Source organism: Thermothelomyces heterothallicus (genome assembly GCF_042370625.1).
Source record: "Thermothelomyces heterothallicus CBS 202.75 unplaced genomic scaffold P884_scaffold_14, whole genome shotgun sequence".
In the NCBI taxonomy this organism is placed as follows: domain Eukaryota; kingdom Fungi; phylum Ascomycota; class Sordariomycetes; order Sordariales; family Chaetomiaceae; genus Thermothelomyces; species Thermothelomyces heterothallicus.
This window is the reverse complement of record NW_027192575.1, coordinates 722,386-749,311: the sequence shown is the minus strand read 5'-3', so window position 1 is coordinate 749,311 and position 26,926 is coordinate 722,386. Positions and strand designations below refer to the sequence as shown.

The 26,926-nt window shown below is 56.8% G+C and overlaps 7 protein-coding genes across 7 annotated transcripts; 4 read left to right on the top strand and 3 right to left on the bottom strand.

Moving 5' to 3' along the window:
• Nucleotides 1-2,721: 2,721 nt before the first annotated feature.
• On the top strand, nt 2,722-9,330 carry P884DRAFT_32690 (glycosyltransferase family 48 protein). The gene is made up of 4 exons (XM_069445503.1): nt 2,722-3,081; nt 3,199-3,391; nt 3,447-8,729; nt 8,793-9,330. Exons 2-4 carry the CDS (start codon nt 3,213-3,215, stop codon nt 9,130-9,132), a joined length of 5,802 nt encoding a protein of 1,933 aa, XP_069296907.1. The 5' UTR covers nt 2,722-3,081; nt 3,199-3,212; the 3' UTR covers nt 9,133-9,330.
• Nucleotides 9,331-9,636: 306 nt separating this feature from the next.
• P884DRAFT_260809 (uncharacterized protein) lies at nt 9,637-10,051 on the bottom strand. Its single transcript, XM_069441497.1, has one exon. The coding sequence runs from the start codon at nt 9,942-9,944 to the stop codon at nt 9,663-9,665; it is 282 nt and encodes a 93-aa protein (XP_069296906.1). The 5' UTR covers nt 9,945-10,051; the 3' UTR covers nt 9,637-9,662.
• Nucleotides 10,052-10,163: 112 nt separating this feature from the next.
• Nucleotides 10,164-12,025, top strand: P884DRAFT_202705 (pyridoxal phosphate-dependent transferase; the record flags this gene model as incomplete). The annotated part of the gene is made up of 5 exons (XM_069438449.1): nt 10,164-10,394; nt 10,481-10,581; nt 10,641-11,151; nt 11,231-11,722; nt 11,801-12,025. 5 exons carry the CDS (start codon nt 10,164-10,166, stop codon nt 12,023-12,025), a joined length of 1,560 nt encoding a protein of 519 aa, XP_069296905.1.
• Nucleotides 12,026-12,548: 523 nt separating this feature from the next.
• On the bottom strand, nt 12,549-14,913 carry P884DRAFT_260807 (uncharacterized protein). Its single transcript, XM_069441496.1, has 3 exons — nt 14,502-14,913; nt 13,025-14,401; nt 12,549-12,898 (listed from the first exon to the last, which is right to left on the bottom strand). The coding sequence occupies exons 1-3, from the start codon at nt 14,559-14,561 to the stop codon at nt 12,767-12,769; spliced, it is 1,569 nt and encodes a 522-aa protein (XP_069296904.1). The 5' UTR covers nt 14,562-14,913; the 3' UTR covers nt 12,549-12,766.
• Nucleotides 14,914-15,774: 861 nt separating this feature from the next.
• Nucleotides 15,775-17,620, bottom strand: P884DRAFT_202815 (uncharacterized protein; the record flags this gene model as incomplete). Its single annotated transcript, XM_069438460.1, has 3 exons — nt 15,775-15,842; nt 15,899-17,326; nt 17,530-17,620. The coding sequence occupies 3 exons, from the start codon at nt 17,618-17,620 to the stop codon at nt 15,775-15,777; spliced, it is 1,587 nt and encodes a 528-aa protein (XP_069296903.1).
• A 949-nt stretch (nt 17,621-18,569) lies between these two features.
• Nucleotides 18,570-19,514, top strand: P884DRAFT_202418 (SMAD/FHA domain-containing protein; the record flags this gene model as incomplete). Its single annotated transcript, XM_069438429.1, has 1 exon — nt 18,570-19,514. The coding sequence occupies one exon, from the start codon at nt 18,570-18,572 to the stop codon at nt 19,512-19,514; it is 945 nt and encodes a 314-aa protein (XP_069296902.1).
• Nucleotides 19,515-21,294: 1,780 nt separating this feature from the next.
• On the top strand, nt 21,295-26,848 carry P884DRAFT_309271 (uncharacterized protein; the record flags this gene model as incomplete). Its single annotated transcript, XM_069445164.1, has 6 exons — nt 21,295-21,333; nt 21,462-22,162; nt 22,248-22,497; nt 22,561-22,603; nt 22,796-23,860; nt 23,979-26,848. 6 exons carry the CDS (start codon nt 21,295-21,297, stop codon nt 26,726-26,728), a joined length of 4,848 nt encoding a protein of 1,615 aa, XP_069296901.1. The 3' UTR covers nt 26,729-26,848.
• Nucleotides 26,849-26,926: the final 78 nt, after the last annotated feature.

Sequence of the window (26,926 nt, the reverse complement as noted above, 5' to 3'; positions counted from 1 at the left end):
TCTTGTTGGGCGGGTTCTAAACTCAGCCTTCCATTCTCATAATCACATTATGTAGATCCAGATCTGCGAGGATGGACATCAGGGACAAATGAGCGCTTCGCTTTGTTTAGCGTTGGCGGTTACCTATTTTACCTATTGCAGCTTGTGTGCGTATGTATGTAATCCGTACATATGTACAGTTCGTGCGAGCTGTGCAAGCGTACGGCGACTATTCATCGTGTCTGTGCGCAGCGGCATCTCTCGGTCGACTCCCTTGTATTTTGCGTCTCCCGGGCCCTCCCCCCCCCCCTTTTCAGTTAGCTTTCTTCCAATGGAAGATAAGCAGAGGAGATCCGTGGTCCGAGCCTCTCGACTGATTTTTTTTTTCTGGCCAGCAGATCCAAGTCCCAACCTCACCTATTCTCAACTCAAGTAAACCACTATGTTGTTTTGCTCATTAATTAACTGTGGGCTTCACTGCGTAGTGCATCGAGAATAAAACCGACCTCACGAATCTATATCAAGTATCCGTAATCCGCACACGTGCGCGGTCAAAGCAAGGCGAGTCTGATTGCCGAGCAGCGCACGGTATATCGTCATCGATTCTAGACCAGCTGCAGGCTATGCCCGAATGGGACTGACCAACTGCCGCGCTAGAATGGATGCACAGCGCAACGGTGCGAAGGAGCTAGAAATAGAACACGAGACTACTATGTGTGTACACTACATACATAGTACGCAGTATTGGCAAGTTTCCCAGTGGGCCCCAGCAAAGCAAGAATCGCAACTTGAATTGAGCAGCGCATGCACTGGTCATGCAGTCTGCGAGGGTCGTCTAGTCAATAAGTGCGGGTGCCCGTATATGAAGACCCTGAATCCTAAGCAGGAGCGGAAGGGCTGCACGCTACGATCAGAAGAACCGAGACACTCCAAGTAAACGCTCACGTAGGAAAAAAAACTCGGTGTCAGGCTGTCAAAGCAAGCTTAATGGCGCCGGGTTCTATATTCGTTATGGATTGCATTCTGCGTTGCAAATACCTATCTTTTTGCGACTGTCTCATGACCTACAGAGTATTCATTCATCGCGTGGTCGTTGTGGCGGTACAACTTACACTTCAACCTACCCCTCCGTATGTACTTTTTCCCCATGCCAACATTTCTTTGGCATTCTTCCGCAGAATGTTGGCGCGGGCGAACTTCGAGGATTCTTCGGGAGGACCTCACATACGATTCCACCATTAACACTGTATGTACATACACCACCGACCTCGTGACAGCCGTATACTGTACATACCTTACACAGTACGTGCGTAAAGACCACAACGTATAAGGTTCGCACAATTTTCTCCACGATTGCTCATCCTGTTCAGATGCCCAGGGTTCCTAAGCCTTACCTTAGTGCCTCTCCTTCTCCTGTTCTCCTGCTCTGTTGTAAGTTGCCTAATCCTGGCTGATGTTACCTATTTTCGACAAGTTCGCGGCTGCCCTGTTTCCCGACTTCACCAGTGTCGTCATCGCTCAACCCCCAACCAAGCTTTTCTGCAAGCCGCGGGAGATGCTACGTCTGGGGATACTGTACTGTATCTTGTCGAAACTTCGGCTGCATTGTGTTCAGGGGTGCAAGGGACGAGATGTGGCGGAGCAGTCCGAATCTGCCGCAGCACAATCTCGGTTTGGCAGACCGATACAGACCGCCAATACAACCTTGGCATCTCCCACTCCAAGCACTCCTCAGAGCTTGATTGGATGTATCCGGATTACGTAATCAGTCATCTCGATCGTGCGCTGGTTTCGACGGAAGTCCCGAGAAGTAACTCCTCCGTAGCGTTGCAGCTAGGGGGCCTGTTGGCGGGCCCTGAAGCCTCCCACTCAGCTGCCCACGTCCAATGCCTGGGTTAATATACGGCGTCAGAACTGGAGACTCACCAGCTCTAAACTCTCGGGGAAACCCAGCGCAGGTGGCAAGACTCGACCGCAGGAGCCTGCCCCTGAATTTGGCGAAGTTCCTTTCGGAGAGAAGACGATGGGAGACGCTCGCGAAGCCTTCGTTGCTCGTAATGCTGGACGGCGGTGGGAACACGGACGAAACATGGGCTTGCCAAGTGATGCGAGCTTATCAGAGCAAAAGAGACACGATAACTTGATGTAGGACGGCGCTCATACGGAACGCACTAGAGCTTTCTCTTGCCCAAGTTGGGCAGTGAAGACTTGTCCTGCTGCACACGGTGCCGAAAGGTGAATCAATACGGTACACGCGTCTGCCAAGCCACCCTCCCCCTTTCCAGCACGTACCCCTGGCGAGACTGCCAATAACCCTGCCGTGGCTCGCAAACGCCCCGTCCTGGCTGGGCTGGCTCTTTCCGTCCATACGAAACGCACCTAATCCTGGAATGCCTCCCTTTTTTCCTTCTCCTTTCCTGTTCCTGCCCCCCTAATCTTCCTCTTGGCCGGAGTCCTCTTTTTTTCCTCTCTCTCGCCTCAACACTCGCTCAAACCTGCCACCTTCTCATCTCTCGTTTTAATTCTCCTTCTTTGAAGGTCTTGATTCCGGTTGTGCAGCGGCACTCGACCACCTCGCCGTCAATCGCAGCCAGCCATTCGGTAATCGAGAATATAGCGCCGGCGGCAAACAAGGGCGACGTGGCCGAGACATAGCCGACATCGTCAATCGCTAATACGAAAAGAGGAGGAAGGAGGTGTTTGCGCAGAAGCAACTGGCACCGGCCTCTTTTTTGCTCCTGGATTTTGATTTAGTGTACGGGAGTTTCTACTCGTCGATCTTCGGCTCCCGCTTGCACGCACTTCGACCCGTCATTTCCAAGCCAACAAGTTGCACTCTGCGCCCCACCGCGCCGCCATTCGCTCGCTCAGCCTGCGTGTTGTGCATCAACAACACTCCTGCTCTTCAGCACTCAAACAACTAGTCACTAGTCCCTGGTTCTTCGTCAAATTTCCACGCTGTGGCGGGCCACAATCGAGCTTAATCTTTTTGCACTCGCCGTCGCAAGCTCACGGCACTCCAACACTACAGTCGACAAGTTCTCCGTCGCTTGTCTGCAATCATATCTGGCACGAAACTCGTCTCCATGAGTTGTTGATCTGGTAAGCAACGCGAAAATTGTTGGAAACGGCAGTTGCGGTTGCATCGCCTGTCTGACCGCGTATCCCTCCAACCTTGGCGCACAACGGACAATATCTAACCAGCCATTCCCATCATAGACACGGCGCCCAGCATGTCGGGATACCAATCAGGCCAGGGCCATGGCCAAGGCCAGGGCCATCATGACTACGATGATGGCTACGGTCATCATGGCAACACGGACTCTTATTATCAAGACGACCAGCATTACTATGACAACAATGGCCACAACCGTGGCGGGTACCAGCAGGGCGATGGGTACTATGATGAGTCGTATGTTGCCTCACCTTCGTGTGCGTCTCAAACCGCGCGCGCTGACAGACTGCAGTGGCTATTACAACGCCGACCCGAACAACCCGTACCGCCAAGATGGCGGATACTATGACAACCACGACCAGTACAATGACGACTACTACGGCCACAATGATGGTTACTACGATCAGGGCTACGACCGGGGTGGCTATGGGAACGGCCACGGCCACCGGAACGGCTCGGAGGAGGATTCTGAGACGTTCAGCGACTTCACCATGCGCTCCGACATGGCCCGGGCTGCCGAGATGGATTACTACGGCCGTGGTGATGAGCGCCACAACAGCTACAATGACGGTTCAGGCGGCGCCAGGGGATACCGCCCTCCCTCGTCGCAAATTTCATACGGCGGCAACCGCTCCTCTGGCGCGTCGACCCCGAACTACGGCATGGACTACGGCAATGTCCTGCCTGCCGGTCAGCGCTCACGAGAGCCCTACCCTGCCTGGACCTCTGACGCCCAGATCCCGCTCTCGAAGGAGGAGATCGAGGACATTTTCCTTGATCTGACGGCCAAGTTCGGCTTTCAGCGTGACAGCATGCGCAACATGTACGACCACTTGATGACTCTGCTCGATTCCCGCGCCTCGCGCATGACGCCGAACCAGGCCCTTCTCTCCCTCCATGCCGATTACATCGGTGGTGAGAACGCGAACTACCGCAAGTGGTACTTTGCCGCTCACCTAGATCTTGACGATGCTGTTGGTTTCGCCAACATCAAAGGCAGGAGTGGGAAGCGTAAGAACAAGAAGAAGAAGGCTACACCCGAGAACGAGGCCGAGGCCCTTGAGGACTTGGAAGGCGACGATTCCCTCGAAGCCGCTGAGTACCGCTGGAAGACGAGAATGAACCGCATGTCCCAGCACGACCGCGTCCGCCAGCTTGCTCTCTACCTCCTCTGCTGGGGTGAGGCCAACCAGGTCCGCTTCATGCCCGAGTGTCTCTGCTTCATCTTCAAGTGTGCCGATGATTACCTTAACTCGCCCGCTTGCCAAAACATGGTGGAGCCTGTCGAGGAGTTTACGTTCCTCAACAACGTCATCACGCCTCTCTACCAGTACATCCGGGATCAGGGATACGAGATCGTCAATGGCGTCTACGTCCGCCGTGAGAAGGATCACAACCAGATCATTGGTTATGACGACTGCAACCAGCTCTTCTGGTATCCCGAAGGTATTGAGCGCATTGTGCTCAAAGACAAGAGCAAGCTGGTCGATGTGCCCCCTGCCGAACGCTATCTCAAGCTTAAGGATGTGGAATGGAAGAAGGTCTTCTTCAAGACCTACAAGGAGACGCGTTCGTGGTTCCACATGGTGGTTAATTTCAACCGCATCTGGATCATCCATTTGACCATGTTCTGGTATTTCACGTCCTTCAACGCGCCGACGCTCATCACGCCCAACTATGAGCAAGAGGTCGACAATCCTCCTCCGCGCGCGGCACAGTGGTCTCTGGTGGGTTTCGGTGGCACGATCGCCTCGGCCATTCAGGTCTTCGCGACACTTGCGGAGTGGCTCTATGTCCCGCGCAAATGGGCTGGTGCGCAGCATCTGACAAAGCGCCTGCTGTTCTTGATCGTGGTCCTCGTCATCAACGTTGGTCCTGGAGTCTATGTCTTCATGCCCGCAGCCAACCTGGATGCCTACCTTGAGAAGCAAAACAGCAAGCCTGCGCTTATCCTCGGCATCTTCCAGTTCTTCTTCGGTCTGGCCACGTTCTTATTTTTTGCCGTCATGCCCCTGGGCGGTCTGTTTGGGAGCTACCTCACCAAGAACTCGCGGAGGTACGTTGCTAGTCAGACGTTCACCGCTAGCTACCCGCGACTTAAGGGCAACGACGTCGCTCTTTCCTTTGGCATGTGGGCTGTCATCTTCGGTCTCAAGCTGGGAGAGTCTTACGCCTTCCTGACCCTCTCGATTCGAGACCCTATTCGCTATCTCAACATCATGAATGTCGACAGCTGCATCGGCGATACGATCCTGCAGAGATATCTATGCCCGTACCAACCGGAGATCACCCTGGCTCTCATGCTCTTTTGCGATCTGCTCTTCTTCTTCCTCGATACATACCTCATGTACGTTGTCGTCAACACGTGCATCTCGGTCGCTCGATCGTTCTACCTCGGTTCGTCAATCTTGACTCCCTGGAGAAACGTCTTCTCGCGTCTCCCGAAGCGCATGTACTCGAAGATCTTGGCCACTACGGACATGGCGATCAAGTATAAACCAAAGGTCCTGATCTCGCAGATCTGGAACGCCATCGTCATCTCCATGTATCGCGAACATTTGCTGGCCATCGACCATGTTCAGAAGCTTCTCTACCACCAGGTGCCGTCCGAGCAGGAGGGCAAGCGCACGCTTCGGGCCCCGACGTTTTTCGTCTCCCAGGAGGACCACTCGTTCAAGACGGAGTACTTCCCCAGTCACAGCGAGGCCGAGCGGAGAATTTCGTTCTTTGCGCAGTCGCTCTCGACGCCCATTCCGGAACCGCTCCCGGTGGACAACATGCCTACCTTCACTGTCATGATTCCTCACTATAGCGAGAAGATCCTTCTGTCACTCAGGGAAATCATTCGCGAGGACGAGCCTTATTCGCGCGTCACGCTTCTCGAGTATCTCAAACAGCTCCATCCTCATGAATGGGATTGCTTCGTCAAGGACACCAAGATCTTAGCGGACGAGACATCCCAGTTCAACGGCGACGAAGAAGAGAAGGAGAAGGACACGGCGAAGAGCAAGATCGATGACCTGCCCTTTTACTGCATCGGTTTCAAGTCCTCGGCTCCCGAGTACACGCTTCGAACTCGCATTTGGGCCTCGCTGCGCTTCCAGACACTCTACCGCACCATCTCCGGTTTCATGAACTACAGCCGCGCCATCAAGCTGCTCTACCGCGTCGAGAACCCCGAGGTGGTCCAGATGTTTGGCGGCAATTCTGACAAGCTGGAACGCGAGCTGGAGCGGATGGCCCGTCGCAAGTTCAAGCTGGTGGTTTCGATGCAGCGGTTTTCCAAGTTCAAGAAGGAGGAGATGGAGAACGCCGAGTTCTTGCTCCGCGCATACCCGGATCTCCAGATTGCGTATCTCGATGAGGAGCCGCCCTTGGCCGAAGGCGAGGAACCGCGTCTCTATTCCGCGCTAATCGACGGCCATTCCGAGTTCATGGAGAACGGTATGCGCCGGCCCAAGTTCCGCATCCAGCTCTCGGGCAACCCAATTCTCGGTGACGGCAAATCCGACAACCAGAATCACTCGATCATCTTCTACCGCGGCGAGTACATTCAGCTCATCGACGCCAACCAGGACAACTACCTCGAGGAGTGCCTCAAGATTCGCAGCGTCCTTGCGGAGTTCGAGGAGATGCACACGGACGAGGTGTCTCCGTACACTCCTGGAGTGAAGACCAACGCTCCTGCTCCTGTCGCTATCTTGGGTGCTCGTGAATATATCTTCTCGGAGAACATTGGTATCCTGGGTGACGTCGCCGCTGGCAAGGAACAGACATTCGGCACCCTATTTGCGAGAACTCTGGCACAGGTTGGTGGCAAGCTCCACTACGGTCACCCTGATTTCCTCAACGGCATTTTCATGACGACTCGTGGCGGTGTCTCCAAAGCACAAAAGGGCCTCCATCTGAACGAAGATATCTACGCCGGCATGAACGCTCTCCTCCGTGGTGGACGCATTAAGCACTGCGAATACTACCAATGTGGCAAAGGTCGTGATCTTGGTTTCGGATCGATTCTCAACTTCACCACCAAGATTGGAACCGGTATGGGTGAGCAGATGCTGTCTCGAGAGTACTATTATCTGGGGACGCAGCTTCCCATCGATCGCTTCCTTTCCTTCTACTACGCCCATCCCGGTTTCCACGTCAACAATATGTTCATCATGCTGTCGGTGCATATGTTCATGATCTGCCTACTCCAGATCGGTGCGCTTCGGAAGGAGACGATCCCTTGCGACTACAACCGCGATGTGCCCATCACGGATCCTCTGTATCCCACGGGCTGCGCGAATACGGACGCCCTCATGGATTGGGTCTACCGCTCCATTCTGTCCATCGTCTTCGTCTTCTTCATCTCGTTCGTTCCTCTGTTCGTCCAAGAAGTGTCGGAGCGGGGTCTCTGGCGTGCCGCGACCCGTTTGGCCAAGCAGTTCGGTTCGCTCTCGCCCTTCTTCGAGGTGTTCGTCTGCCAGATTTACGCCAACTCTGTGCAGCAGGATATCACGTTCGGAGGCGCCCGCTACATCGGCACGGGACGTGGTTTCGCCACCGCTCGCATCCCGTTCGGCGTGCTCTACTCTCGATTTGCCGGTCCATCCATGTACTTCGGCGCTCGCATGCTGATGATGCTTCTGTTCGCCACTGTCACGATCTGGCAGGCGGCCCTAGTTTACTTCTGGATTTCCTTGTTGGCCCTGGTTGTCTCGCCGTTCCTCTACAACCCTCACCAGTTTGCCTGGAACGACTTCTTCATCGACTACCGCGAATATCTCCGCTGGCTGTCGCGCGGAAACTCTCGCTCGCATGCGTCGTCTTGGATCGCCTTCTGCCGTCTTTCCCGGACGAGGATCACGGGTTACAAGCGCAAGGTCATCGGCGACCCGTCTGCCAAGTTGTCGGGCGACGTGCCGCGGGCCGCCATCACCAATATCTTCTGGGCCGAGATCATTTCGCCGCTCTGCCTTGTCATCGTCACTCTGATCCCGTACTTGTTCATCAATGCACAGACAGGCGTGAAAAAATCCGAGACGAAGCCGACTGCCGCTCTTCTCCGGGTCGCAATCGTCGCCTTTGCACCCATTGCCATCAACGCGGGTGCTCTCGCCATCTTTTTCGCCATGGCTTGCTTCATGGGTCCTTTGTTGAGCATGTGCTGCAAGAAGTTCGGCTCTGTGCTCGCCGCCATTGCACACGCTATTGCGGTCATTGTGCTCCTAGTATTCTTCGAAGTCATGTTTGTCCTGCAGGGCTTCGATTTCTCGAGAACACTCTTGGGCATGATCACCGTTGTGGCCATCCAGCGTTTCGTCTTCAAGCTTATCATCACTCTAGGCCTTACCAGAGAGCTCAAGACGGACCAGTCCAACATAGCGTTCTGGACCGGTAAATGGTACTCGATGGGTTGGCATTCGGTGTCGCAGCCAGCTCGTGAGTATCTCTGCAAGATCACGGAACTGTGCATGTTTGCCGGCGACTTCATCCTCGGCCATATCGTTCTCTTCCTCATGGCTCCGATCATTCTGATCCCCCAGATTGACAAGTTGCACTCGATGATGCTCTTCTGGCTTCGTCCAAGGTACGTTTCCCCTGCCCATTATGAGCAACTGATGAACCATGTGACTGATGGGGTGTGGTTTAGCCGACAAATCCGCCCACCTATCTACTCGATGAAGCAAACCAAACTTCGGAGGAGGCGCGTCATCCGCTATTCCATCCTCTACTTTGTCCTGCTCGTTGTCTTCCTTGCGCTTATCGTCGGGCCGGCGGTGGCTGGCAAGTATATTCCGACAGAGAGTATGCTGAGCATGTTGAAGGACCAGAACCTATTGCAGCCAACGGGCCTGAATCATGATGACACGCGCGGCAAGACGCCTACTGGTACCGGTGCCCCCAACTACTCGGGTGTCGGAACATCGACAAGGACAACAGCACGCGCTACGGCGACGAGCGGTTCTGACAAGCGGGCTCTATTCATCTGAGAACGTCAACAGGCTGGGTATTCATTCATTCATGGCATTCGTGGGACAAGGAGAGTTATAGAAGGGATGTCATTCTGTACGTTGTTTAATGCGGCGGCCAGTCAGTCATCAAGACGGGCTACTTGAGGGAGAGTCTTCAGTTTTCCACGAACATCGCGGGGTCTCTCTTCTCTTTTTTTTTTTGGGGGGGGGGGGAGGGGAAACGGACATGGGACGTGTTCAGGTGCGGTCAGCTTGTAGTATTGTATTTGTCGGGTATCACATATGCTCGTTCTTTGCTCTCGTCATCCATGTCTTGCTTGTCCATAGGTAGGTAATTCATCATGGTTGAGGAATTGTTTGGAACTTGTGAGAACCGGAGCCCACCAACCTCCATGAGCATCACTGGGATGTGGTTGATGTGAGCCGAAGTCACAGGTCATCTCATCTCTGTGTGTCTATAATGATGGTAGCATTCCTTTTGTTCTAATTTTTGTAGACCGCGCTTTCCTCCCATGTCGTCTCATCTGCAATCGTAGCCCTCGAGCCGCTCAGTACGGAGGTACTGTACGGATTACTGTGTGCATACGCAGTACGGATCCGTACACACAGTGTTGGCCCCCCAACTTCGGTTGGAGGCCTGACAGTGTTGCCAAGCCATGGCGGACCGGGCGGGGCTCCACAGCCGAGCGGACTGGAGTTACGGGTACCTTGCGTTGCAAGATGACCCACATTGGAACCGCATTAGTTAGCGTGCAACTTGCTGTCGTCTCCATCCCCTGGACACTGGAAAAAGGGCAAAAAAGAACCACACAACGGCCCCCATAATTCATTCCTTGTTGGGCCTGTCGCGACAGCCACGCGCGCGACGCCGTTTCCGAGACTTCCGTTCGGCTTATCTGTTTCGATTCAGGGGCACCCAACCTTTGCCTTTTTTTTTCCCGCCCAAGTTCGCCTCCCGGCCCGACAACTCGAATAGGCACTGCTCTTCGATCTCTGGCTCCGATTTTGAAAAGCTGGAATTGACGCCGTGCGACGACGAGACGACAAAGATGGACCTGCACGAGGTGCAGACGCACCTGAACGAGTGGCTCCAAGAGGCGTCGGCCGCCTTCCAGAAGGTTCCCGGCTCGGCCGTCCTCATCCGCTACGTTCGCTCCAGCTACCAGAACGACCCGGTACGCTCGGCCATCGAGCTCGTGCTGGTTATATTTTTCATCCGATACCTGCTTTCGCCGAGCTACTCGACATCGAAGCAGAATTATGTCAAGTTGACAGAGGATGTGAGTCATCAGTGCCTGCGCCAGTTTCGCGCACGCTGGGGAACCTGCCATTCGCGTGTGCTGATGATGCCAATGGGCGCAACTAGGAAATTGACGAGCTTGTCGAGGAATGGACGCCTGAGCCGCTGGTGGCACCAGTTACTCCCCAGCAGGAGGCCGAACTGGAGAAGCTCCCCGTAATTGTCGGGTAAGCAACCTCGGCGCATCCCGAAGGGAAGAAGGGAATGGAAAGCTGACAACACCTAGACCGACGGGCCCGAAATCGAAGCTCGCCAATGGCAAGACGGTCATGAACCTCGCGTCGTACAACTTCTACAACTTCAACGCCAACGACCAGATCAAGGAGAAGGCCATTCAGACCCTTCGCACCTACGGTGTCGGCCCCTGTGGCCCGCCCCAGTTCTACGCCACCCAAGACGTGCACATGAAGCTAGAAGCCGACATTGCCTCGTACCTGGGTACCGAAGGGTGCATTGTTTACGCGCATGCGTTCTCCACCATCACGAGCGTCATCCCGGCCTTCTGCAAGAGAGGAGACATCATCGTCGCGGACAGGGGTGCCAACTACTCGATCCGGCGCGGCCTCGAGATTTCGCGCAGCAACGTCAAGTGGTATAACCACGGCGACCTGGATGACCTCGAAGAGGTCATGCGCAAAGTGGTAAAGGAGCAGGCTGGCAAGAAGCTCACGCGGCGGTTTATCGTCACCGAGGCGCTGTTCGAGACAACGGGAGACATGAACGACCTGCCCAAGCTGGTCAGTTTCCCTCTTGTTTTACCGATACTCCCCTCTCGGGAGGGATTCCGAATGAATTGGTGCCGCTGACATACTGCAGATTGAACTCAAGGAGAAGTACAAGTTCCGCCTCATTCTCGACGAGACCTGGTCCTTCGGTGTGCTGGGTCGCACCGGCCGTGGCCTGACGGAGGCGCAAAACGTGGACCCCTCGCAGGTGGATATGATCATCGGCTCGCTCGCGGGCCCGCTCTGTGCGGGTGGTGGCTTCTGCGCGGGCACCAAGGACGTAGTCGAGCACCAGCGGATCACGTCAACAGCCTACACTTTCTCAGCGGCGCTGCCAGCCATGCTCGCAGTCACGGCCAGCGAGAGCATCAATTTGCTGCAATCGAACCCGGAGATTCTGCTACAGTGCCGCGAGAACATTCGCCTCATGCGCGCCCAGCTTGACCCGCGCAGCGACTGGGTCGTGTGCACCAGCGCGCCCGAAAACCCCATCATGATCCTGATCATCAAGCCCGAGGTCGTCAAGGCCCGCCGGCTGAGCATCGACGACCAGGAGCGGCTGCTGCAAGAATGTGTTGATGAGGTATGCCTGCCTTTCCTCGTCTGGAGAGTTTTCCCATTCATGATACTTGAAACGAATCTGACAAAAATCAACCAACAGGCGCTCGCAAACGGCGTGCTCATTACCCGCCTGAAGACCATGCCCATTTCGCAGCACACCAGCTTCAAGACTAATATCTACACCGTCACGCCCGCGCTCAAGGTGTGTGTCACCTCGGGCCTGTCCAAAAAGGATGTCGAGAAGGCGGGCGTGACCATTAGGCACGCCATCACTAAGGTTATGACCCGTAAGACAAACAATAAGCTGGGGGTGCCGGCAGCGTAGAGTTGCGGCGGGTGAGTTGTTGTCCAATTGGGAATGAGGTATTAATGAAGGCTGGCGTTGCCTGGATAGATATATTTGTTAATTGCAGGTGCAGCGCGACCCTCTCTGGCGGGCATGTGGATGGATATGACGCTTTCGAATGCGAAACGTGGGTAATGGACGAGGCCGCAAGTGATAATACGTAATGCAATACATAGACTAATTACGCAAACTGGAGATAGCACCAATGGTTACCTTTAGCAACCTCGGGCTGCATAGTTCTTTGCTTCTCACCACTTTCGCGAAGAAGTATAATTCCCTGTGTGGATTCGAAGATGAAGGGCCTTCCCATTATCACGACCAGGATCTTCCCAACTGCAACATTGCGGCTGTTATTCCTTCTCAAGTGCTTATTCGGCCTTACGTGCCATAGAACGGGGGGGCATTGGGTACGATCCGGCAGGTGCACGGGAGGGAGGTTGGAGACCTAGCAAGAAACGATTTGAGGCAACCATCAATCACCCTGCCGTGTCTTTCTACTGATCCGGTTTTGTGATAAACATTGGCACACATGTCCAAGAATAAACTGCCTTGGGAGAGGGCAATTGAACTGCATACCTTACGCGCCATTGCCGTATTCCCATCGCTAAACCCTCTATACCCAAGGTATCTACAATATGTACAGGTCCGTTTTAAAAGCAGCACAACCTCTCCATCCCATCCATTTGGACGTCTCCCCCAATGGGTACTCTGACAAACGTTTTAGAGCATGGGCTTCAAGTCATCGGCCACCCGGAAAGGCGCCTCCGTCTTGGCCTTGATCTCCTCCACTGTCACACCATCCGCGATCTCGACCAGCGTGAGGCCTTTTGCAAAGTCGACATCAAAGACACCCTGTTGATGGAAGGAGCTGAGTCAGTACTGCTTCATCCTAGACACTGACGTAGAGAGGGAAAACAGAAAGAGAAAGGGAACGCAAGAGGGGAAAAGAAAAAGGTTCAGGAGCAGAGAATGACGTACCAGTTCGGTGATGATCCTCGACACGCATGCCTTGCCCGTCAGCGGGAAGGCGCATTGCTTGACGATCTTGGGGTTCCCCTTCTTATCCGTGTGCTCCATCGTGACAACCACCTTGGTCTCGCTGGGGTTGCTGACGAGGTCCATGGCGCCGCCGAAGCCCTTGACCTTGCCGGGCAGCATCCAGTTGGCCAGGTCGCCGTTGGCGCTGACCTGCATGGCGCCCAGGATGGTCAGGTTGATGCGGCCGCTGCGGATCATGCCGAAGCTCTCCTCGGAGCCGAAGACGGAGGCGCCCGGCTTGAGCGTGACCGTCTCCTTGCCCGCGTTGATCAGGTCGGCGTCCTCCTCGCCCTTGCGCGGGTAGGGGCCGAGCCCGAGGATGCCGTTCTCGCTCTGCAGCATCACCTCGACGTCGTCGCCGACGAACCCGGGCGCGAGCATGGGCATGCCGATGCCCAGGTTGGCGTACATGCCGTTCTGGAACTCCTTGGCCGCGCGCCGCACGATGCGCTCGCGCTTGGCCTTGGTGTCGCCCGTGCCGAGTGCGGCGGCCGCCTTCGGGTCCTCAGCCTCGGACGGATCCTTGCTCCACGTGTACTTCTCGATGTTCTTCGGGGCCGTGCTCTGGATCACGCGCTTGACGTAGATGCCGGGCAGGTGGACCGCCTCGGGCGGGATCTCGCCGGGCTCGACGATGTGCTCGGCCTCGACAATGGTCATCTTGGCATTCCGGCCCATGGCGCCGTTGAAGTTGTTGGCGGCCAGGCGGAATTGGCAGTTACCGAGGCGGTCGGCCTTGTAGGCCTTGACAAAGGCGTAGTCGCCCTCGATCGCGTGTTCCAGCAGGTAGCTCTTGCCGTTGAATACCTTGACATCCTTGGGGTACGAGAATTGGTCGGGCGTGCCGTCGGGCTTGTTGCGCAGCGGCAGCTCGCCCGTCTGGACGACGGTGCCGAAGGCAGCGGGAGTGTAGAAGGCCGGAATGCCCTTGCCGCCCGCGGCGCAGCGCTCGGCCAGCGTGCCCTGTGGGGTAAGCTCCAGCTCGACCTCGCCCGTGAGGTACATGCTCTCAAACGTCTTGTTCTCGCCAATGTACGAGGCGATCATCTTCTTGATCTGCTTGGTCCGCAGCAGTTTGCCGAGACCGCTGTTGTCTGTGCCGGCATTGTTGGAGACAGCCGTGAGACCGGTAAGATCGGGCCGCTTGAGCACCTCGTCGATGAGCGTGTCTGGCACGCCACAGAGGCCGAAACCGCCGCACAGGAGCGTCGAGTTGGGCTTCATATCCTTGATCGCCTCGGCCGCCGAGGGGTAGATCTTGTTGATCTCGCGGCGGCGGGCTGTGGCCGAGAAGGCCCGCGCGAAGAGGGCCGCATGCTACACTCATTGCGAGTCGCGGTCAGTTACAGCGAAAAAAAAAAAAAGGAAAAACCAGGGAACCAAATAAGACCTGTCGCAGTGCTTGGAGACCACTCACATTCTGGCCGTACTTGGCGTACGCCCGCAGCGTCCTCATGCACATGGCCGCCGACGGCATCTTGAATGCTGCGGTTATGGAAGGGTTCGGGTATCCGAGGGCGAAAGCAACGCGAACAGACGGGGGCTAGATTAAGAGCCGCAAGCTATGGCAAAAATGAGAAGCGACGCCGTGTTACAAGGAACAGGAAAAAGAAAAATGGCAAACGGGGAAGAAAAGAGAGAGAGACAGAACGAAGTTTAGAAAAGAAGGAAAAGAACCCGTCACGCGGGCTAAATTCATGGCAGCTTCCCCCAGTTAAACTAAACCGCCCCTCCCATTCGCAACGAGATGCCCGAGATGGGTTCCATATCCGGTAATGGCCGACGCCAGTGCCGTGGTCCCTGGTCCTCCGGCAAGTCTCCGCTCTTCGGAAAAGCTGCTCGGCAGCGGGTGAGAATTGACCCATTCCGCCTTTTGCGGGGAAACTTGTGCTCGGAAAACAGCGGGGCACTTGCCAGTCAACTGCAGAGCGACCAACTTCGGGGTTACTCCGCGGTTCTTGATCTAGTCATCAGACGTCACAGGTAAAGCAGGCGCTGGATCAATATATATATGAAAAAAGAAAGAAAAAGAAAAGAAAGGAAGGACTGTGATTCCGCGAATAGAGTCGAACTGTGCCATTCAAGGTACATATATGTATATCGCCGCTGTGTCGCCGGTAAAGGAATCTTCCCCCACGGAAGCGAGCGAGAACTCGACAGGCGAAGTGGGGCTTGGATTGGAGATACCATTACTCGGGAACGCACCGGGGGCCATGCTCACGAGGCAATGCGTGCTCTGCGGGCGTATGTTACTTCGGTCTTTCGGCGCAGGCCTTGTAGGTGAGTGGCGCACGCACCGGATGCGGATGCCAAACAACTTCGACTATGGTATGTCCATCTAGTGACTAGATGGCGCTGGTTGCTAGCACTTGAAGACTGCTATTGTCATTGACTTGCATCCCAAAACCTGATCCCATCGCCCTACCCCAGACCCATTCCGCTTCCTAACCCTTCTAGTATGTACAAGCTCATGCTACCTAGCAGGCACCCATCAATCAAATGGCCAAACTCCAAAGACGTGCATCCGATCTACGCCGACTTACACGCTAGTTGGCTCGACCATGTCCTGTCTGACGGGTTCCAGCAGAGTCCGATGCACCCGCTTCCATCAAAAATCAACCATCAAACCCACATGCTACCAGCAATTCCGTGAGGCACTGTTATATAGCCGTTCACCTGTGCTCTCGCCCCTAGCGCCGAAGGATCAGCCCGCTGTTAGCGCCTGATCCGAGCAACTCGGTGTTGAAGGTCCATCGTCCTAATGCATGTCAGCCGCCTAACCATGGAAACGTAGACGTATGCGGGTCTCCATACCTTCTGCAAGATTCTGGGCAGTGTCTTCCAGCAGAATCACCCTGCGCTTGTTGCAGTACGACGTCTTGTCCATGATCTCCACTTTGAGCTTCGGGTCCGCAAGCTCCGCAATCGGCTTCTCGAACATTTCAGACAGAGCCTCAACAGCCATTTCTAGGTCCTTCTGATTGTCCTCAAAGATCTCGGTCAAGTTGTTGCGGGCGAGGTAAAAGGCAAAGGCGTACGTCCACATCAGGGTCTGACGGCACGTCTGGAGCGCTTGCGAGGCTGAGTTCAGGTACTGCACCTCGATCCATGACATGCCCGACTCCTTCTGCAGCTGCACCATCTTCTTTTCCGTCTTATGGTAAATGTCCTTGTCGAGGCGTGCCGACTGTTCGTGGTTTGCGTAGCGGTTGTAGTAATGCAAATATCGCTCAAGCGAAACCCGGGATCTGGCTTGTGCATCCCTGGCCTCTGTGCCACTCTTCTCTTCATACCGGTTGCAGTTGTACCAGCTCGTGCCGTGTTCGGACCACAGTCCCATGCACATCCAGCAGAACTCGTGCTTGCACTTGCGGCAGGTCATGTGGTTGCAGCCGCCGTTCTTCTCAATCGTGCTATTGCACTTGGGGCACTCCTTGGTATTCGCCGAGATCCAGTTGGCTGTCTCCGAATCGTCGGCGCACTTTTTCAACCACTTCTTCACCAGCTCACACGGCGCCGGCTGATGGTCATTCAAGATACAACCAAAGCAAAACCGATGGCCGCAAAGACAGGAGACGGTGGGCACTACCTTGTCGAGGTCCTTCTTCTTGACGGCACACTCGATGGCGTTCTCGCAGTCCGGCGCCGGGCACCACTTAAGTGTTTCCTTGTCTTCCACATACGTCCGGTGGAGCAGCTCGTGGTATCGCGCCATCAAGTCTGGGGTGACAAGAATGTCCAAGGAACGAGCATCGATGATGACGGTGCAGCCTTCTGAAGGGCACTGGATGCGTGCCGCTTCCCCTTCCCCTCGGATCTTCTGCGACAGATAGTGGCGGTAACAGTCCACGCAATATCTGTGGCCACACTTGAGCGCAAAAGTCTGAAGCCCCGGCTCATCCTCGCAACAGATGTCGCAGACAAATCCCGGTACAACCTGCATTTTGGGCGGCCCGGCCGATGTTGGGGCAAGTCCGGCAGCATCGAGAACCTGGTTTGGCCTGTCCATGTAGTCTTCGATCAATCTCTCCTTATTCCACCTAAAGTGGCGAAGAAGAATAGCCGCCTCCTCTTTGGAAATGTTCAGAATCATGTTGACCTCGTCAATCAATTCATCTTGCTGCTTCTGGATATCGCTTGGTTGATAGACCTTGAAGCTGATGTCATACGCGACCTTCTTCTTAAGTCCGTTCTCCTTTTGCGAATCAAGGTGGGTGTCAGGCTCGTCGTCGAAGCCAAAGTCTAATGGGCCCGTTTCGTTAGCATCTTAGTTGACGATTGCAACCAAGCGAGGGGGGAAAGATGAGCGAATAGAGGCTTTGCTTGGGTTGTGGAAGAAAAAAAAAAAGGGGGGGGGGGGGGGGTGTGGTCGGGATGAAGAATCCGGCACTCTCGAAGTGGAACCAGGAAGTGAGCACTCAGTCAAACATTGTGGTAAAACGCACCTTCATCTCCAGACATGTCATTATCGCTCTCGTCAGGTAGTATATCGTCTTCACTAGAGACGTTGGACATGAAATCATCGTCGGTATCCATGCCGCCGTTGGAAGCCGTCGTCACGGGAGTTGGTGGGGCGGTGTCAGGGCCGGCTGAGGCGAGAATCCTCTTATTTGGAGCGGTAGCGGCAGAGGATATCGTCGCCTCAGCGGCTTTCCGCTTGCGAGTAGTCGGGGGAATCGTGCCGGCTTGTGCGTGTCGCTTGGAACGTAGTTCTGGCGTCACCCGATTCGGCAACGAGGGGTGACGGAGCGCAGAACGGCCTGACTCAAGAAGCGAAAGTGATGCCTGGCAGCTCAGCACAAGCGACGGTCGACGTCGGTGAACGACGTGCTTAGAGAGAGAGAGGTCTGGAAACGAAGCAGGAGAGAGCGTTGACTGGGGGGTTGCCGTAAGTGGTCTCCGCGGTGGGGTGACGGCCGATGAGGCTGAGGAAGAGAATAGTCGAGGAGGTGGTAGGATTGGAGAGCTAAAGCAAACCCAAAGTCGGCAAAAGGAATCCCGTCAAGACGAGCTTGTCAGGTCGATGATGGAAGGTGCAGATCTGGGATTTCTCGAGCGAACGTTGCTGGAGGGGGGAAAACAGGGCCCAAGCTGAAGAGCGGGCAAGCCTGAGCCAAGGCATCCGCCTGCGGCGCCAATGGATTATGTAACAGGGAAGTCACTTGGCCCCCGTCACTTCCGCCTTCCCCCACGAGTGCCACCTGAGCCACCTCGGTAGCCGGGCCCACTTTAATCAAACCCGGTGCTATGCCCGCCCCGCTGAGCTGAGGAAGGCCAAGCCTCGACTGTCTAGCGTTGCGTCAGCTCACGCATTTTGGCCACCACAGCCAAGCAACACAATGCTTTGGCCACAGAGACTCTCCCAAGTGGCCAAACGCGCTGCCTCAGGAACCGACGAGACCAACACCGGCCGCCTAAGTTGTCAAAGGGAGCGGATCCCTCGCTCAGAGGAAAGCTGTGGGCGGCGCGTCGTGTGGTGCCCAACATGGACGATGGTTTTGCCGAACGCGGCGGCCGTCGGTCAAGTCGCTGGGAAGAGCAGCGTGATCACGAGGGATCTAGGAATGATCAGAGAAGGAGATATCGGGATGATGAGTCTGGGAAACGCGTTGATCGGTCTAGGTCACGACAACGGGATCACCGACGCCGGTCGAGAACACCAGAGTCAAGGGACCGCAGGTCGCGATCAAGGGACGGGGAACGGAGAAGGGAGAGAGATCATGACCGACGCGACAGACGGAATAGGGAATATGATGACGACTGGAAAGAGCGCCGAAGTCGACGCAGCCCCGACAACAGATCCCGACGATTAGCAGCCCCGCATGATGCGGATGAGCGTTCCAGATCCGAGCATGGGCGAAGTCTTATTCGGCGGGCTGGTCCGTTACCATCACAGAGTGACTCATTTGCCATCAGCAAGGGCGAAGAACCAGAGAAGCCAAAAGAGAAGCCCAACTTTGCAAACTCGGGGCTGCTTGCGGCAGCCTCCAATACTATCACGCAAGCTGACGGCACCGCCGTCATCCTCAAGTACCATGAGCCGCCGGAAGCTAGGAAGCCGCCTCCACGCGACTTGTGGAAGTTGTTTATATTCAAGGGCCAAGACATCATTGATACAATCGAGCTCAGCACGCGGAGCTGTTGGCTGATTGGCAGAGATCTCGCGGTCGTCGATCTTCCTGCTGAGCATCCGAGCATCAGCAAGCAGCACGCCGTCATCCAGTTCCGCTACACGGAGAAGCGCAACGAGTATGGGGATAAAATTGGGCGAGTGAAACCCTACCTGATCGACCTTGAGAGCGCAAACGGCACAATGCTCAATGGCGAGAAAGTCCCCGAGAGCAGATACCTGGAACTGCGGAACAAGGATATGTTGCAGTTCGGCTCGAGCACGCGGGAATACGTGCTCATGCTGGCGCCCAGGGATTGATCGAACGAGGCAGCGAAACGCTAAGCGCGATGTCCACCAAAATTATGAGCTTGTCATGGCAATGACTGCCGCTCTCTCACTGGTTCATGCATCCACGAAGACATGTCAGCAATCCTTGAAGGGCTTGTGGTGAGACAGGCCATCGCATCGCCGTGGTATTGCGGCGTATGTCCGGATCACATTGATACCGTCGCACAGAAGCTCGACTGGATTCCGAACATCCACCTCATGGCCGTCTCGCCCGACGAGCAGAGCACACAGATCTAGTGCTGTTATTACCACCTGCTACCGTCCGCATCCCTTCGGACAGCTTTGTTCCCTTCGCACTTCGTACTTCAGGATGTGTGTGCTCAATGAGCATCGCTCCGGTCCTTCCTCCGTCACAGCAAGGTTACGGCCGACTCGGGTTATTCGCCTCTTCCAGGATTGATGAGATGAGATGAGTGGCATCTCGACCAAACATCCTCCGAAAACGGCCGAGACCTGGGTTCGGTGATCATTTGGGAAACCTGCCTTGTCGTCATAGGTTGCACAACTCTGTCTGAGGCTAGATGCGGATTGGTAGTATATGGAACACCTCTTGTCCTTGCCATGGCAAAGAAAGATGAGAAGATTAAGCCCAAGTGACCCTGCAGTTTGGTTCTTGGGCAGAGAGTATACTGGGCTGAGACACTATTTTCTAGCCTGGGCCAGCATTTTCCTGGACGACGAAAGATGCGGAGGAGCAGTTTACTAGACACCCAAAGTTCCGCTAATGGCAGCTTGACGTTGGAATCACGCCGAAGTCCCGAGTTTCAGAACCTTTTGTCAACCTTGTGAGGCTCGTTGATGGGGCACAGGCACCATGTGCCGCATCTCATTTACGCTAGTCGGTCACTCAGAAGCATTAGTGGCCGCATTCTTTGGCACCCTTGCAGGGCAGTCTTGGCCGGAATCCCGTCCGCGCGGTCGCACGAGGCGGCGGCCAGGGGGCGATGACACATTCGGTGCACACCGAACCGACGCGCCCTCCAAGGATGGCGACGTCCTATTCGCGCGCTGGAGGGGACAGTGCATGCATCGCCTCCGTCTTGCAGCAGCGCGCCGCTCCGTGAGAGACAGCAACCAGCGATGCGCGGGGAGATCGCGGGGAGATCGCAGAAGTCGATTTCAAAAAAAAAAAAAAAAAAAAAAAAAAAAAAAAAAAAAAACCGTCCTTGCTTCCTGGTTCTTTTCTTGTTCAGTTCGTCAAAAGATCCTGTGCCCGACGCTATTTGAGACAGCTTGATGCTACCCCTCCGTCGTGATGGAGGAACGCCCCCGAGGGCCGCTCAGCTGCCCACAGTTGGTCACTTCCCGAGCCGCCGCGTGATCAAGAGGCTGCCCACGCCTGGCTGCGTCTTTGCATTGGTAGAGTGCTGCTGCGGCTGTCTTGGCCGAGAGGTCTCAACAGAGCGCAAATGCCGATCGCAGTCCGCTGATGGGCAAGCGGTGGCGCTTATACCCCATGAAAAAGGGCTAATCAAGCCTTCTAGAGAACGACTGCTCGGGTCGCACGCCTCCCCCCCGAATACCTTCCCGAGACACTCCTGTTTCTGTTCTTATTTTCCCTAGCTTCGCCTGGTCAGCTGTGGCTGAGCAACCAGACAACATTACGAGTTGACTCGCCTTATAGCCACAAGAACCCCCGGTGAGCTTATACGCGTTCGGCTGTCACCTCGTTGGGTGTGGGACAAGACCGCCACGAATGGTTTGCAGCAGATTTAGTCTCGCCTAGTAGGACGCCGGCAGCTAATACAGGATGGCAAGTGTGCTCCGGGCCTCGCACCAAGTGCCGCGAGTTGCTTCGCAGATGTACCCGGCAGCGTTTGCCTAGCTCCTGCAGGCGCGGGCCGCGCCGTCTGCGAAGTATCGTAGTGTGCCAACACCCCCGACGGCGTGCATATGGCGACTAATGTCTTATGCCAGGCGTCCATCAACAAGCACCCGAGCCGGTTCGAACTGACCGCCGTCTACCAACACCCGCAAGCCAAGGCCGACATTGTTCTCGTCCACGGCCTCAACGGGGCCCCGGATAAGACATGGACGGCCCCGAACGGCGTCTACTGGCCCACCGACCTGCTCCCGGCCTCCTTGAGGGATCAGCATGCCAACGTGCTGGTGTACGGGTACAACGCCGACGTATATGGGGCCTTCTGGGAGCGACACGCAAAGAGCCCGAGCGACAACTTCATCCACCATCACGCCCAGACCCTCGTTGCCACCCTCACACACTACCGTAAGAGCGTGGGGACCGAGCGGAACCCGATCATCTGGGTGGCCCACAGCCTCGGCGGAATCGTCACCAAGCGGGCGCTGCTGTACTCGAACGACGTCCGGGATCCGAATCAGGAGGACCTCCGGTCCATCTACGTCTCGACCTTTGGCATTATCTTCTTGGGCACCCCGCACAATGGATCGGACGCGGCCACTTGGGGCGGCATCATACAAAGAATGGCTGACGCCGTCGTCCCGAGGAAGATATTTGACACCGAGTCGGTGCTGCTCAAGTCGCTGAAGAAGGACAACGAGACGCTGCAGGAAATATCGAACCACTTCCTGGACATCTACCAAAAGTTCAAGATCCATATGGCGCATGAGAATCAGAAGACAGATATTAAGGGGTCAAAGTGAGTCTTGTCCGTTATGGCGGTGTCACGGCGAGCATTGGTCCTACTCGCTTCATATATTCTGTCCAAGTGCTGACGTTCCCAGAATGCTGGTAGTAGATGCTTCGTCTGCGAGCCCCCAGCTCGTCGGTGTCACGTACTACGGCATCGAGGCCACGCATTCCCGCATGTGCAAGTTTGACAGCGAAAATGCGCCCGGCTACCGCACCGTCTCCACGGCGATCCGGGAATGGGTCGCCGACGCCCCAAACGTCATTCCGATCCGTTGGGAGGTTGAAGAGGACCAGCGTCGTGTGAGGGCGAACCTAGAGAACTTTGAGCGTTCTCGTCAGTATGTAAGTCCTTTCTCGGGGCATTGGATACATCCCTCCCGCATCTTTAACCGACCCTTGTTACAGCATAGTCCTGCCCTTGTTCCTGTCGACCGCCCGCAAACAATAGGTAAGTCACCATCCCCTACATGCGCGAGAAAGGGGGGAGCGGGGGTGGCCTGCCACAATCTCCCTCTCGAGGGCAGGTTGTACGTGTGCTCTGGTGTCGAACAGGAGTCGCACCACAAGGAACGACGCACAACTTGAGATAGTTGTTTGAGGTCGGAGAGGAACCTGGACTGACTTGTATGGTTATATGCAGCCCATGGTGGTAATGAAACGGTTTCTTCTCATCTCCAGCAGCCGCCTCCTCTTGACGAAGGGCGCTCTGTCTCGGCGCCCCTCCTCACCGAAGCCACCAAAGAAGCTCCGTCCCCGCTCCGGCCATCGTCTCACTCCCCCAAGCTCCTCCCTGACATACCCGACGCTCCGGGCGGCCTTCCGGAACCCGACTACGAACCGCTGTTTATCCACCCGGAAACCTTCCGGCCCAATTCGTATTTTGTCGGCCGCGAGGACGAGCTCCGCGGGCTGCACGAGATGCTCATGGACCGCAAGCGGCGCTCCGAGGGCACCTCGGCCGTGTTGATCCAGTGTCTCCCAGGCGGCGGCAAGACGCACCTCGCGCGGCAATATGTCTTTCAACACCGGAGCGATTACCCCGGCGGCGTGTACTGGGTGCGCGCCGATTCGCGCCAAGAGCTCGAGTATTGGTTCTGGCGCATCGCGCGGAACGAGGCGCTGAGGGGCCTGGTCGACCGGAAGGACGTAGACGAGCTGCGGGATCCGAAGAAGATTGTGCAGATCGTGAAGCGGTGGCTGAATTCGCAGTCGGACTGGCTAATGGTGTTTGATGGCGTGCAGTTCGATACGCCGGGCCTGCACGAGTTCATACCGGACGCGAGGAACACCAGCCTGATCTACACGTCGACGGAGCGGGCTGTGACGGGAGATCCGCGGTTCGATAACCCGCAGGTCATGGAGCTGGGGCTGCTGACGGCGCAGCAAGCGCAGGATCTGTTGTTGCTGGAACTGGAGAGAAAGCAGCCCTGGAGTGCCGAGGACCGGGCCATGGCGCTGGAGCTTGTCGGCTTGATGGGCAGGCTGCCGCTGATGATCCACGTGGCTGCGCAGCATCTCAAGGCTACCAGGGAGCCGCTGGCGAGGTACCTGAGGTCGTATCGGAGCCGGCCCAAGGCGGGAGACCTGCCGGCTTACAAAGCGGTGCGCGAGCAGCTGGAAAACCGGGGCGAATATGCGGCGCTGAACTTGATGTCGTTGTTGGTCTTCTTTGACCAGCACATCCCGGTCGAGATGCTTGCGCTAGGTACGAACCCCCTTGGTCTCGCTCGATGCTTTTTTTTTAAAAAAAAAAAAAAAAGGGGGGGGGGGGGGGGGGGGGGGGGGGAGGGTTGGTGAACTGGGATGGGGCTAACGACTTGCAGGACTCTCCGCTCTCGATAAGGTGACTCCCGTCAAGACTCTCGACGCCATGCACCGAAAAGCAAGTCTCAACAACACCCTCAAGGTCCTCATTGCTTTCGCCCTTATCGAGCGGTCCGAGAGCGATGATATCTCGCCTACGAGCTCGCGCAGCTCCAAGCGCAGCTTTGACAGACATGCGGACTATCTCGACCTGCTACGCATCCACAGCGTTGTCCAAGCTTTCTTTATTGACTCGCTGTACGAGCAGCGCCAGATTCCTTTCTGGCTGGAGCGGGCAGTGGCCGTGTGGGCGAGGTCGTATGACGAAGCGGACAGGAGGATCCAGGAGGACCCTCGGGTTGGCCTCCCGGATGACTATCGCCGGTTCTGCATCCACGGCGAAAAGCTGCTGAAGAACCTGAACCGGTTCGAGAAGCGATACCCAAAGCTCTCAGTGGCCCGGCCGCCCCTGGAAGAGCGACTGAAAAAAATCCAGGGGCAGATTGACGACTTGTCGCATGCTATCCAAAAGAACATCGTGGACGGCTCCGCGGAGGAGTACCCGGCATCCGTCTTTGACCGGATCAGCGCCTCCTCGCAGTCCGACGTCGCAACGATGCAGTCTCACGGCAGTCAGCTCAGCGGCATGGCGTCTGGAGATAGCAGCCTGGTCCAGTCCCCGGTGGTGGAGCTGCTCGAGCAGGAGGCCCAGCTTGTCGCTCCGTACCCGACCACGCCACGGATGCCGATGGTGCCCGAGATGTATGAGGATGATGACCATGACACCGTCGTTCTGTCTGTGGCTGGGACGCAGGTGCATGTTGGCGCAACCGACGAAGTCGTTCCGCTTCCGCCCGATCCCCACGATGCCCATCACCCGGGCTCGTCCTTCGATGACTGGAGAGACGCCATCCCGCACGACAGGGTCATTACGCGCCAGGAAGCCCGGCGGTATCATGACCGTGCCGGTTCATGGAGAGACAAGACCATTAGCGATCCCCGGGTCGGGCTCAGCTGGGAGGTCGCCCTCGGCTCCATCTCGGGCACGAGGGATGCTTCGAGTCCACCGTCGAGGGCTCGCTTGACAAACCAGAGCGAAGCGGAGATGAAGCTGAACGAGATCAAGAAGGGAGCACCCCCGTCGCCCAAGCAGAGACGAAGCTTCAGCTCTCAGACAATGTCCCGACCCAATACACTCTTGGGAAGGAACAGTTGGTCGTTGCCGCAGGCTCAGAAGGCATCCGATTCTGAGGTCGCGCAAGTTCCGCCCAAGGACTTCTCAGGCGGCAGCAAGCGGACCTCGTCGTCATCGTCGTCGTCGCCCAGGAGCTGGACCGAGGCAACCCTCAAGTTGCTCAAGAAGACAGTCCTTCCCTCAAACAAACGAACCGAGAAAGGGCCTCAGTCTCAGAAGCAACAGCAGCAACAGCAGCCCCAGCACCCCGAGGTTCCGCCCGAAGAAGAAGACATAATTCCCCCGACAGCCATCTTCCATGGCAGCCGTTCGGTCAATTCGAGTCCGGCAGGGACTGCCTCTCCCTTCCCGCCGCCGTCTTTCTCCGGCATCCCCACAGCCGATCTTCTCGCACGACCGGAACCGGGCGTCCCCCTCGTCGTCCGCCGCTGGGATACCGTTGTCTATCCCCCCGACGGCACACCGGTCACTTCGGCCGGCGTCGAATGGTCCAGCAGTGCGGACCCGATGTCTCTCTCATACCCGAGCATTCTCCCGAGTCAGCACCAGCAGCTCAACGCTCGCCCTCAGGTTCTCCTTCGCGGAAACGGCGGCGGCTCGCCCACGGGATACTCCTCCCAGCCCATGTCGCGCGACGGCTCGCAGCAGTCCAACCTCGGCATTGGCGTCCACATTCCCGCGGCGGCAGCAGCAATCCAGTCTCCGGTGTCGCGCTCCTCGCGCTTTGCGTACACCGGCCAACAGCGCCCGCCCTCCTTCACCGAGACGGAGCCCTCGCCCAGAATGGACACGGCTTTCTCCGACATCGACACCTCCTACCACCGGTGGGAGCAGCACCGTTACCAGTTTCAAAATCGCGCCGGGACCTCCCCTGCCATGAGTACCAAGAGCTCACCGGCGGCGGCGAGCAGCAGCGCCGCCAGCAGCAGGACGGGGAAGGAGAGCAAAGGCTCGCGCTGGCGGCCCAGCAGCAGGGGCACGCGCTTCCTGCCTATCCGGGGTGCGAGGGCGGGCGGCGGGGGCGGCAAGGCCAAGGGGGGCCGCAGCAGAAGGGCGCACTCGCACTCGCCGCCGGGTTCGCCCGGTGCCGGGCTGCTGGAGGCCTCCTTCGACGATCAGGCGCTCTCCTCCTGGCCTATTCTCCGTACTGCTGGTGCTGGTGCTCCCCCTCCTCCTCTCACGTCCTCCTCCCCCACCCCCTCGTCGTCCTCGTCCTTGCCATCGTCGTCGACCGGCCGGGCCCGCAGCCACAGCCGCGGCCACAGCCAGGCCCGCGCCCCGGCCGCAAGGGGGTTCGGCACGCCGCCCCCGCAGCAGTACCACTCGAGACATCACCAGCACCAGCACCAGCACCAGCATCACCCGCTGGCCGAGTGGGCCGTGCCGCCCGCCGGGGCCGACACCAGCGCCGCGATCGGAGAGGGCTATCCGGGCGCCGGCGGTCTGTGCGCCGCGGGCGGCGAGGACATGGTGCAGGCCGCGCCGGCGGCGGCGGGCGGCATCAGGATGGACGACGGGACCGTGGTCGAGTTCGGGTCGCCCGTTTTGGCTCCGCCCAACACTAAGATATGTTAGGACGCGTCGGGCCTGAGTGGATCTGGTGCCGGTCCTTGGTATTCGAAGTGGCGGCGGCGGCGGCGGTGGTGGTGTTAACAGCCTGAACAAGGCCGAGGAGGAAAGGTTTTTCTAAGGTTAATGTGTGTCCGGGTCTGGTTCACGACTTCAGATTGGCATGGACAAGTATTTTTTAATGTATGGTCGAAAGCGACTAGA

Excerpts from the sequence above, each read along its gene's own strand:
- P884DRAFT_32690 (XM_069445503.1), top strand. The coding sequence starts at position 3,213 with ATGTCGGGATACCAATCAGGCCAGGGCCATGGCCAAGGCCAGGGCCAT. Across the intron at positions 3,392-3,446 it reads GATGGGTACTATGATGAGTC|TGGCTATTACAACGCCGACC; the intron begins GTATGTTGCCTC and ends GACAGACTGCAG. Across the intron at positions 8,730-8,792 it reads CTCTTCTGGCTTCGTCCAAG|CCGACAAATCCGCCCACCTA; the intron begins GTACGTTTCCCC and ends GGTGTGGTTTAG.
- P884DRAFT_260809 (XM_069441497.1), bottom strand. The coding sequence starts at position 9,944 with ATGAATTATGGGGGCCGTTGTGTGGTTCTTTTTTGCCCTTTTTCCAGT.
- P884DRAFT_260807 (XM_069441496.1), bottom strand. The coding sequence starts at position 14,561 with ATGCCGTCGGCGGCCATGTGCATGAGGACGCTGCGGGCGTACGCCAAG. Across the intron at positions 14,402-14,501 it reads ACGCCAAGTACGGCCAGAAT|CATGCGGCCCTCTTCGCGCG; the intron begins GTGAGTGGTCTC and ends CAATGAGTGTAG. Across the intron at positions 12,899-13,024 it reads CGAGGATCATCACCGAACTG|GGTGTCTTTGATGTCGACTT; the intron begins GTACGTCATTCT and ends TTCCATCAACAG.